The sequence below is a fragment of the Equus quagga genome, chromosome 17, assembly GCF_021613505.1.
Source record: "Equus quagga isolate Etosha38 chromosome 17, UCLA_HA_Equagga_1.0, whole genome shotgun sequence".
Classification (NCBI taxonomy): domain Eukaryota; kingdom Metazoa; phylum Chordata; class Mammalia; order Perissodactyla; family Equidae; genus Equus; species Equus quagga.
This window is the reverse complement of record NC_060283.1, coordinates 3,590,001-3,601,597: the sequence shown is the minus strand read 5'-3', so window position 1 is coordinate 3,601,597 and position 11,597 is coordinate 3,590,001. Positions and strand designations below refer to the sequence as shown.

Sequence of the window (11,597 nt, the reverse complement as noted above, 5' to 3'; positions counted from 1 at the left end):
TGACTGGATTCCGCTATATTTCCTTCATGCTTTTAAACGGATACTAAACGCTTCTTCCCTGTTGGGTTCGTTTCCATCGCTTAGAAAACAAAAAGGTGATTTGGGGCGACTGTCCGAGTTCACAAGGAGTGAGGGACGGGCATGCTTCTGCAGGTTTCTCTGTGGACTCCTCCGTGGCCCCGTGCTCAGCACCCCAAGACCATCAGGGCCCGTGTCTGATGGGCCCCGTGTCGACAGCCCCGTGGACCCCACGCAGCTGGTGCCCCGGAACCCTTCCTCAGCCTGGGGACCCTCCGCCTCCCCTCATCAACAGGAGCAGGGTCCCTCTACTTTTGGGGGCCACCCGAATGGCCAGGGGGCCGGGCCCTGCCCCTGTATGAGTCTGCTCGGGCTGCTGAGATGAAGCCCCACAGAGGCTTAAACAAAAGGCGACAGTCTCCCAGGCCTGGAGGCTGCACGTCCGAGATCAAGGAGTCGGCAGGCGGGCTCCTCCGAGGCCGGGAGGGAGAGTCCGTTCAGGCCCTTTTCCACCAGCTCCGGGCACTTTGCTGGGGCTTTGCCAGCCCCCGATGTGTAGACGACCCGCTCTCTGCCTCCATCCTCTCAGGAGCTCTCCCGTGTGTGAATCTGCGTCCACACTTCCCTTCTTACGAGGACACGGTCCCACGGGAGCAAGGCCCCATATCGTGACCTCATCTTAACCAATTCCATCTGAAACGAGCTGGTTTCCAAAGGCCACGTTCAGAGGCACTGGGGGGTTAGGACGTCAACATATGCCTTTGGGGGCCACAATTCCACCCCTAACTCTCTCGTAACCCACGTCCAAAGTGACGCTGCTTGGCCCGCAGGGCGGGTGGGGACGGACCGAGCACAGCCTGTCACCCGCAGAAACCACACGTTCGGGGGGCCGGCCCCTTGGCCAAGTGGTTAAGTTCGTGCGTTCTGCTTCGGCGGCCCAGGGTTTCCCCAGTTCGAATCCTGGGCATGGACATGGCACTACCCGTCAAGCCATGCTGAGGCGGTGTCCCACATGCCACAACTAAAAGGACCCACAACTAAAAATATACAACTATGTACTGGGGAGGGGGCTTTGGGAGAAAAAGGAAAAAATTAAAAATTAAAAAAAAAATAAACCACACGTTATCATGTATGATCCATTTTAAACATGAGCCAAGACTCCCCATTGTCTCCTGCCTTCAGGTACAGGCATCTGTGGATCGTGGAGCGTCCAGTGCCCGGGTGAACCCGACACCGCCGCACGCCCCTAACTGCACGTCCAGGGCACGTTCACCCGCCGAGCCTCGGTTTCCTCATCTGCAAAATGGGAGTGATGGCTGCACCTGCTCCATCTCACCCCAGACGAACGACAAAACCCCAGGGGGAAAGCCCAGCACTAGCTGCTGTTGCCGATTGTTGCCACGAATGTTTCTTCCCGCAGGGGGTCGACTCCTGAAACCCGACTCACCGAGGGGCTGGTGGGGGGCAGGGCGGGGCATCAGGTCCCATGCTGTCTGCTCTTTGCCAAGATCCTCCCAGGGCATCGCATGAGTGTGTGCTGAGCCGGCCTCCTCCCGCGATTGGCTAGTGTGAACCAACCCCAGCGGGCGGGGAGCAGAGCGCCACAGTCCTCTGTGGGCACAGGCCTGGGCCACACCCCTCACCTGGGACGGCTGCCCCCCGCAAGGTCCGGGAAGAATGAGAGCACTGCCTGTGCCCTTTGGCGGTCACAGGGGACCCCACCCACTGCCATTGTTGGGGGAACGGGTGTTGGGGGCAGCAGAGAAGGAAGACACCTGTTTCAAGACGGAGCTTGGCCACCTACTCGCTGTGGACCCGGCACATCACGTCACCCCTCTGAGCCTCGCTTTCTTAGGCAGAGCCAGGAATGCTCAAGGCCCTGGTGGCAGGTCGCAGGGATAAAGGACTCTGAGAGGGCCATACCTGGCCACAGCACAGGAGCTCAGAGCCGTCCACGGAGAAGCACATGGCTGCACGACGGAGGGGGCGTTTTAGGAGTTCTAAACAAAGTAAACCTCTTTCTTTCTCTCTTTCTACACATGGGTGTGCACACGTGTATGCACAATACCTTCAGATACAACCAGGAACACACACACACAATTGCATGTGTACATATACACAGATGCATGCATGCATGTACACACAGATGGACACACGTGTGCACACACACAGCTGCATGCAGACACCCACAGGAACTGACTTGCGCACACACAAGCAACTAGCCTCTTCCTTCCATCCACATCAACCATCTATCGGTTTCAAAAAATTGCAACTTTCCAAACCACGGGATTAAATGCCTCTTTAGCCCCGTTTTTCAGAATACAATCTCACGTCTTAAAATCGCGATTTGGCACAGACGCTGCTATCGTCACGAGGCAGATCCGTTCAAGCAAAGACCACCAGGGTTCCCTCGCACCGTGTTCTAATCTATTCAATAACATAGTAGAATAAAATACTTTAATGTCTCCATCACACAGACCCCCACGTGGCCCACAGCTGCGCAGCAGCGAGACTGCTCAGCGGCTGGGCCCCTGCTTCCGCCGGTCTTCCTGGGGGCAAGGGGGCTCCTGGCCCAGCAAACCACCGGGTCTTCATTAGAAGCCGCCCACCCCCGAGCCCCCCTAGATCTGCCGCGACCCTTGTTTGAGAGACTCAGGAAGGGCTGGGGACGTGTTCTGTTGGCCCTGGAAACAGGAGCCAGCTCAGAAGCAGCAGAAAGGGGCCGGGTTAGGGGGAGTCCATTCTGGAAAGCTGCCGGGCCCGATGGTCAGCTGACAGCGGACCCCCAGGCATGGGTTGGTCCACACCTGCTGAGTGGGTCTGGCCGCGAGCTCGGAGCCCAGAGCGGGGCCAGAATGCGTCAGGCCCCCCTTCCATCAGGCCGGGGGTCTACACGGTGCCTCTGCCGCTGTCGCCGCCGCCGGGGCTGGGCGGCCTTGCCCGGCGGCCCGCCGCGGAGCCCGGCCCCGCTCTGGAGCAGCCGCAGCATCTCGTGGTCCTTGTGGTCCAGCACACGGGGCAGGAACAGCGAGGACTTCTGCGTGCGGCGCGTCTTGAAGCCCCTGCGGGGCCGGCCTTTGCCGTTCACCGACACGTACCACAGTCTCTCAGCACCCGGCTGCCGCCGCGCCCCGGGCCCGCCGGGCAGCGTCCGGTACAGCCGCGAGGCGTACGTGTTGTAGCCCAGCTCGTGGATCCGCTCCACGAACTCGCACTCCGCGCTGTAGTGTTCCTGTGGGGCGCGGGGGGAAGACACCACGGTCAGTGGCCACGGAGGCCACACGGGGAGGGGAGAGGGCGCCGGGGATGCTCCCCTGCTAGGCCCGCCCACCCTCCTCTGTTCCTGCCAGATCCAGCTGTGCATCCCACCAGCCCCGCGAACGCTCGCCCCTCCACACCTTTGCCTGGGCGGTGCCCTCCGCCCGGCCTGCCCCTCCTCCCTCCTGCGTCTGGTGAACTTGGCCTCAGGATTTAGCTCAAGAGCCCCTTCCTCTGCTAAGATTTCCCCCAGCACCTCGGAAGACTGGCCTCTCCTGCGTCCCCTCTCTGGTCCCCCAGCTCCGTCGCCCCCTCCGCGGGCACTGACTGTGGTTGGGGCGGGGGGGCGTCCCCAGCACAGAGATGCGTGCTTGTCTCAGCAAAGGAGAGACCCAGCCTGCCCAGCCCGGGTGCCCTAAACGTCTGCCTGTGGCACGGACGTCAGCAGCACCGGACATCTGGACAAAGGAAGGGGCGATGCCCCAGTCGCTTTTGAATAAATTGCATAAATGAGAGAGAAGAAAGAGAACACGGAAGAGAGGAGGGAAGGGCAACGTGGTGGAGGTTTTACGAGCCCGGGTTTTCCATCCGTCAGTGAGTGTGGGTCCCAGCTCTGGGACTTGAACTCTGAGAGCCGCTGTCTTGGCCTCGGGTCCCTGTCCCACAGGATGAAAGAGGGACAAACACGCACAGAGCAGAAGCTGGGAGCCTGGCGGGAAGGCCGCACCAGTGAACGGCAGAGACACTGCCCTCCTTGGGGGGGGGGGGGGTGCGGGGGGGGCCCCAGCACAAGCAGGATGGAGAGGAGGTTGATTGTCGGCAGAGGTTAGTGGGGACCCGTGTCAGCCTGGGACAGGGTTGGGGGATGTAGGTCCCTGCCCCCTCGGGTGCAGGCATCTGGAGGGTCAGAGACGCAAACTCAGAACTGAAGGAGCTTCCACTAGTGCCCCTGAGGGGTTGCGTGGGGTCTCCCCAGTCGGGGCTGGGGAAGGGCTGGGTATGCCTATGGCCACGCAGTCGAGGCTTCAGTTCCAGTTGCAGGCAGGGGGGCTCTCCAGAGGTCCCCCCACCCCAGTGCCTCCCTCCCTGCTCTGTGCTGGAGGGCAGGGCTGGGGGGCAGGGAAGGGCGGGTGGAAGGACCGAGCACTGGGCAGGGGGCAGGAGTGGGAGACCCTTGGGGTCTGTCTCCACTGGGGAGGGGGATGGGGCAGCTACTGAGTGCAGGTGGCCCTGAGGTCCCTGAGGGTCACAGGCTGGTCGAGGCCAGACCCCTGAACCGGGCAGTATGTGACCAGAAGGACCTCAGAAAGCAAACGTTTAAGTTCTGAACACTTCTTTCCAAAGACAGGCAGGTCCAGAGGTGGGGGAGGGGGAGCTCCAGTTGGATCGAGGGCGCGGGCCCCCTCTCCCCCGGAGCCCAGCCCCTCTCTGCTCTCCGGCCCCTCAGCAGATGCCTGGAGCTCCCTGGGTCACAGTACGGATGCCACTGCCCGAGACCAACCTCTGCGCTTTACAGATGGGGAAACTGAGGCCCAGGGATGGTGCCAGGCCCCAAAGCACAGGTGGATCTGAAGCTGTTCTGGCCTGTGTTTGACCCCTGGGCATGTGGGGCTCCGGGGCCGTCTGGGTGTGGGTGGGTGGGCTCATGGCAGACTTACCCGCGCGCCCCCCCACCCCATGCTGGGCAGGCTGCAGGAGCATCTGGCCCCCGTGCTGGACTGTGAGAAACTCAGCGGAGGGGAGGGTGCGTCCCCCAGGGCTGGGGCCCAGAGCCTAGGAAGCCAGAGAGTGGACTTTCTCTCTGCAGGGACATAGTCCTGTGAGCCTCCAAGAGCGAGGGGCTCAGGTCCTCCCGAGGAGGGCGCTCGGTGAAGGGGGGGAAAGAGCACCTGCTCGCACCTTGCAGGGGCTCCTGGGGGGTGCCGAGATGACCAGGAGGAAGGTGTCAGCTCAGGGCCGGGGCACAGATGGCAGGGAACTGCCACCAAGACTCGATGTGGCAACAGTTCCCAACAGTCCCCACTGCCTGTCGGTCCCTGCTGTCCCACCCTGGACCCTCTGCTCCACAAGCCCCTCCCCCGAGTCCCTCGCACCCCGACTCCACTGTCTGTCCTTGTCCTGGGATGTGACAGCCTGCTGTCCTGGCTGCCCTTCCTTCTCAGGCTTTGCCAGCGCTCAGAGCCTCTCCAGAAAAGCCAGCCCGGGGCAGCGGGGGGTTGTGGGGGCTGGCACGGCTGCCACCCCCATGGTTCTGAGCCCCGGGGGACCGGGCCCAGGGTGCAGGGATGGCAGAGCGGTCAGCGGGATGAAGGTGTGAGGAGGAAGTGGACTGAGAGACCTTCCCCAACGAGCTGATATTGGAGAGAGTCATTGATGAGGAGCCGGCACTTGCTGGTGAGCTTTTCAGGGATAGGAGCGTTCCAGCACGTAAAGGAATGGGCAAGGCATGGAGGGGCGAGCCTTGTGGCCTGTTCTGGAGGGCTGAGGGAGGGTCCCGAGGCTGGAGGCGGGCACAAGCTGTGGAATGACGGTGGGGGGTGGGAGCAGAAGGCGGTCCAGGCTGATTCTCCGTGGGCTGAGCTAAGGCACCGGGGTGATAATTTGTGGGTGACAGGGAGGACCTGGAGGCCATGACATGAGTGGATTTGCATTTTAGGAAGACCCCTCAGCATAGTTATGACATATGGTAGGTGCCCAAGATATTGATGAATGAAGGAATGAATACCGGGTGGATGGAAGGAAGGAAGGGAAGGAGGGAGGGAGGGCGGGAGGAAAGGTGGATGGATGAATGAAAGGGTGGATGGATGGATGGATGGATGGATGATGGATGGATGATGGAAGGATGGCGGATGAATGGATGGATGATGGATTGATGATGGGTGTATGGATGATGGATGGATGATGGATGGATGGGTGGATGGGGGAGGGAGGGAGTATGAGTGGGTGGATGGATGGATGTTGATGAATGGATATCGATGGATGGATGGATAGATGGATGGATGGGTGGATGGGGAAGGGAGGGAGTATGAGTGGGTGGATGGATGGATGGATGGACGGATGGAAGGAAGAAGGAAAAGTGACTGGATGGACGGATGGACAGATGGGTGAATGGATAGATGGATGGACGGATGGGTGGACTGATGGATGGATGGATGGGGAAGGGAAGGAGGGAGTATGAGTGGGTGGATGGATGGATGGATAGAAGGAAGAAGGAAAGGTGACTGGATGTATAGATGGATGGATGGACAGAAGGAGGCAGAGGCTGGAGACCAGCAGTCTGGTCCCAAGGCTGTTTTAATGGTCCAGGTGGGAGGTGATGGAGGCCTGAGTTATAAGGGCACCAGCTGCGGGGCAAAGGCAGAGGAACAATGGGTGTGGACTGAAGAGAGAGACTCAACAGGTACAGTTGAGGGCTTGGAGATTGACTGACTGGGGGCTGAGAGAGAAGGCGTCCACCATGCCTCCCAGCCGACCTTGGGCTTGAGTAAGTGGCTGGTGGGGCGATAATTATGGTGGGGGGTCAGGGGAGCCGCTGAGTTCAGTTGCCCGGGGTCTTCGAGCCGTCAAGATTTTTGGGGGGTGATCTATAACTCGGAAGGGAGGTCAGGGCTGGAAGTGGGAGCTGTCAGAGTGCAAAGGCCACCAAGCCACAGAAGGGGATGAGCTGGCCTGGAACGTGAGAAACAGGTTGACAGCCAAGACCCAGGGGCCCAGACAGCCAAGGGGTGGGGCAGTGGGAACAGCGCCCGCAGGCAAGGAGGCGGTCCCCAGGATGGGGCATGGGGTGGCAGGTGACAGGCGTGGCAGCGAGCAGCCTCACGTCCCAGGCTATCTGCAAGGCAGGGATACCTTCCTGAAAAGTTCCACACCATCCAGCTGGACCTCCCGGCCACCCCCCATGGGGCCGGGAACCTCTCCTCCTCCTTCCCCAGAGCCAGCACTGTCAACTCTTGGGTTCAGAAGCCACAGGCAGACTCTGCTCCACTGGGATCCACCAGATCATGCTTTGTTCTGTGCCCCAGGGCCCCGGGCTGGGGCCCCCATAGAAGAGATGGCAGAGACCTTCAGCTTCCCTCCGGATTCAGCCCTCCCCGCCCGACTCTGTGAACTTCCCCAGCGTGGGCGGAAGGCCGTCTGTGGTCAGGAAGACCCGGACCATCCCTGCAGGCCGACAAGACCCCCTTCCTGGGCGTCCCCTCTCCCTAAGGGATAGCAGCGGCTGTGGGTGGTCTGAGGCTGTTTCAGGAACAGAAAGTCAGTTCCACTCCCTCAGCACCAGGGGCACGGGCCCCGAAGGGTCTGGAAGGCCAGAGTCCACCTCCAGGAAAGCTCAGACCAGACCCGGGCTGGGGGCATGTCCAGATAAACCACAACTGGTGTTTGGAGCCTGTGGCAGCACACAGAAGAGGCTGGGCAGAGGGTCCCTCCTCCCAGAAACAGCTTCTCCGGAGTGGTCAGGGTAAACACACAGTGCATTCCAGCTCATGCATTTCCTTTAGCAAAACAGCGAAAACCTGTGCTGAAATCATCGGCTTTAAGGAGGGTTTTCCTGCGACTTCTCCTCACCACGCTTTGCCCGACTTCAAAGGGGGAGGGCGACGTGGGTGCGTTTCCCCGCCACCAGGGCTGAACCGAGGGATGGAGCTCATGGAGCTTGGTCCTCGGGCCGCGTCGTCTAGGTGACGTGTGGATGGAAAACCTCTCATTGCTCAAGGAAGCATCAGCCGAATTGCATGTAATGACTGGTTGCAGGTTGCAAATTTCCTAGCTCCGTGTACTTCACTCCGTGTCTTTCCCGCCCCCGCCCTTGCAGAGGGCACTGCCAACACCCACAGGGTCACGGGACCCTTTTTGTTTGCGGGAGCCCAGACCATAGATGGAGCGGGCTCCAGCCTGTGTGCCTGGGACACGGGCACCATCTCCCTCTCATCTTGCTTCCAAGCACTGACAGCTCTTGCTTCTGCCCCCGTGGGGAGGACTGGCTGTGTCCCACCCTGCTTCCTCCTCTCCTTGCCCCCCAGGGGAGTTCTGGGTGAGCCGACAGGAGGGCTGCTGCCCAATGCACACCCTTGTTTCGCCCCAAGGCTCACTTGGGTCCATTTATTTCCGCGGAAATCAGAGGGACTGTCTCTCCCCTGCTCTCAGCTACCTTGAGGGAAGGGCAATAACGGTGAGCACAAAACGTTTGGAGGGACCTTTTCTAACCCGGCAGCACTGGAGGACATAAGACCTGTCTAACTCCCAGCGTGGCCCTCCTTATGGGCCGTGCGCCTAGTCCTCCAAGCGACTGAAAGAGCACTGGGCGTGGAGCCCCAGGGCCTGGGGTTCTGGCCCCGGCTCAGGGACTGCACGTCCCTGGGCAAAAGCATTATCTTGCTCATGTCCCCTCTGTCCCCTGACGTGATGTTTAAGGGGGATGGCTGCTCTCACAAGACTGAACTCACCGAAGCGTAGAGCCGGCCCCGCTCGTTCATGGCCAGGTACCGCCCGGAGAAGAGGCCCTTGATGGCCACAATGCCCACCTCCACTGCCGTTATCTCCAGGATACCTGGGAAGATTCAGGAAGGTTCGTCACTCCCTCCACCTCCCAGACAGCCCAGAGGGGAGGGCTGAGCGCCCGCTGGCCTGGCCCTAAGCAGCACCCCGGCTCGGGGGAACGGGTGGGGACAGTGGGAGCAACACATACCCAGGCGAGGGGACTTTGGAAATTCAGAGGAGGGAGAAATTACCGGGCAGGGAGTGAAGCCAGAGGAGCACCAGGGAAGGCTTCTCCAGGGAAAAGAATTCCAGCCGGGGGGAATAATGAAGCTAACATTTGTCCTCGCTGACTCCGTGCCGGGCACAGCGGTCACGCAAGACGCGGAGCTCTTGCAGCCACTCAACAACCCTGCCCGCTAGTTTCACGAGACTGCTGAGGTTTAATGACTTGCCCAGGACATCACACAGGCATTTGAGCTGGAATTCAAACTCCATCTGCAGATCCCAGAGTCTGAGCTCCCAACCTACGCTGCCTGTCCTAGAGGCCTGTGGAGTCCTGGGAGGGGGGACCCAGCCACCCTCGATGAAGCCGGCTGATAATATAATCCACACGGTGCACTGATGGTGCCAGCCAAACCTGCTGGCCCTGGACCTGGGCGGGAGATAACTGTCCAAAGGGGAGGCCTGGGATGCCAGATGTCGGCAAGAAGCCCCTTTAGACCCAGAGCTCACAAAGGGAAGCTGGCCCGGGCTCTCCCACTCCTCACTGTATGTAAGAAAATTTAAATCTATTCTAATGCCTTCCTTCTGGACACAAGCATGCTTTTTCATGGTGGCCTGCAACAAAGGCCCAGGTGGGGCCATTGTCCCTTGAGAAGGCCCTCGGGGCGCTGGGGCATCAGCCGGTGCCCTCTCCAGGGGGCGCATCTCTGGGCGCACGCCTGGCCCCCAGCATGACAGCGATCATAGGGCCAGATGCGGGGCCACCGGAGGCGCGCCGGGGCGCAGGTTCTCGCGTTCCGGGGACGTAGGCTGGGCGCATCCGCGGCGCCGGCCAGAGAACCAGAGAGGCGCCCATCTGGATGGGGGACAGGGGCGGTTGCAGGTGCGCGCCCTCTTCTGCCTCCAGGCTGCCCGCCTTGGATGCCCCAAGAATTTGGACCCTCTGCAAATCCGAGGGGGAGACTGGATTTGGAGAGAACCGGGGTGTCGCCGAGAGGTGAGCTCCGGCGCTCCCGTGGGCCCGTCCTGCGCACGGGGACGCCCTGGTGGCAGCTGGTCCTCATCGCGCGGCTCCAGAGGCGTCCTCGTAAGACGCCCTCGCACAGTTGCGGCTTTCCTCAAGGAAGCAGCGGTTTCCCGCCGCCGCCTTGAACCCACCGTACCTCTTCCTGCGCCTGGGGCGAGCGCCGAGCGCCGCGTCGCCGCGGAGGACCCGCGAGACCCTGGCCACACTCCCACGCTCCCCACTGCAGTCCTGCTGGACCCGGAGTTCGGGTCTCCTACTCCCCACCGGGCAGAGCTGCTTCGACCCCCTGGCTTTGCGCTCCTCGCAGGAGGGTTCAGCCCTGGTCACGGGCCCCGGGGCCGGAGGAGCCAAACCTGGAGCGTCGCGGGACTCTGGCTGTAGCGCAGTCCCGCCGCGGGTCCCCGCTGCGGGGCGGGGTAGGGGTGTCTCTGTGCCCCCAGACCCGGAGGGACGCCCCTCCATCCTCGTAACCCGTATGCCGCGGCCCCCAACCCGGCGGCCGGTGCGTCCACCCTGCTTCGCTCTGCTGCCAAGGGTGGAGGAGAGAGGGCTGCGGCTTCTGGCCCCGAGAAATGACTCTCGGTGGCGGCCGCGGCCCGGGAACCCCGCGCTGCCGGGCGAGAGTTTTCCGCGCAGAGGCAGCGGCGCGAGGCGGCCACCTGGGCGGCCGCGAGCGCGCAGGGCGGAGGGGACAGACGGCGGGGCGCTCCGGGGTCGGCCAAAGGAGGAGGAGAAGTCAAAACAATAAAGAGGATGACATATGCCTCCTCCGGCGACTTTTCTCCGAAAGACTCAAAGGGCTCAAACTTGTCAGGGCCACCGAGCCCAGTGGAGCAGGGGGGAGCCCCGAGACGGCCAGCTGCGCGCCCCCTCGGACGAGAGGGCAGTGGGGAGGGGAGGCCGGGCCGGCTGGCCCCGACAGCGGGCTGCAGCCGCCAGTGCCCACTTCGGACGTGAGCTTCTCCCCCCCACCCCCACCCAGTTCCCCTCGTGCTCTTCTCCTGGACGTGGAGGGGAGAAAAGGGGACCCCGAGGGTCTCCCTCTGGCAGTGGTGGGTGGTCCACTTTCCCGGTCACCCTTCGCGCGCCTTCCTTTCTCCCGGGGCACACCGCTCCTCCCCGGGGACCCCCGCCGCGGCGCCGCGGGTGCCGGACACTCACTGTAAGCGCTGTTCTCCAGGCTGCCGTTGACGCGGCCGTTTGGGTGTAGCTGGAGGTGGTACTTGGTGGCGCAGTAGAGTTTGCGGCGCCTGGGCGCCCCGCCGAGGTGCTCGTAGACGCCGCCGCGGCCTCCCGCATCGCGCCGCAGCCGCGCCCCGGGGCCCGCGGCGGGCCAGCCGGGCTCCAGGAGGCTGAGAAGCAGGAGCCAAATCAGGCCCATCGTGGCATCGCGCCCGCCCCGCGGCGGCGGCGGCTGCAGGCGAGCGCGGCGCCCATGGAAGGGGCGGCAGCGGGGCCGGGGCGAGGCGCTCGGAGCGAGCCGGCTCCCGCGCCTGGCGGTGCCGACTCGGGCTCCGCGGAAGGTGGGGGGAGGGGAGGGAGTGGAGGGAGGGTGGAAGAGAGGAGAGCGAGAGAGAGAGAAAGAGAGAGAGAT

General features: G+C 62.4%; 1 protein-coding gene across 1 annotated transcript; it reads right to left on the bottom strand.

Annotated features, from left to right (window-relative positions):
- Nucleotides 1-2,878: 2,878 nt before the first annotated feature.
- On the bottom strand, nucleotides 2,879-11,384 carry FGF3 (fibroblast growth factor 3). The gene is made up of 3 exons (XM_046644089.1): nucleotides 11,165-11,384; nucleotides 8,721-8,824; nucleotides 2,879-3,250 (listed from the first exon to the last, which is right to left on the bottom strand). Exons 1-3 carry the CDS (start codon nucleotides 11,382-11,384, stop codon nucleotides 2,879-2,881), a joined length of 696 nt encoding a protein of 231 aa, XP_046500045.1.
- Nucleotides 11,385-11,597: the final 213 nt, after the last annotated feature.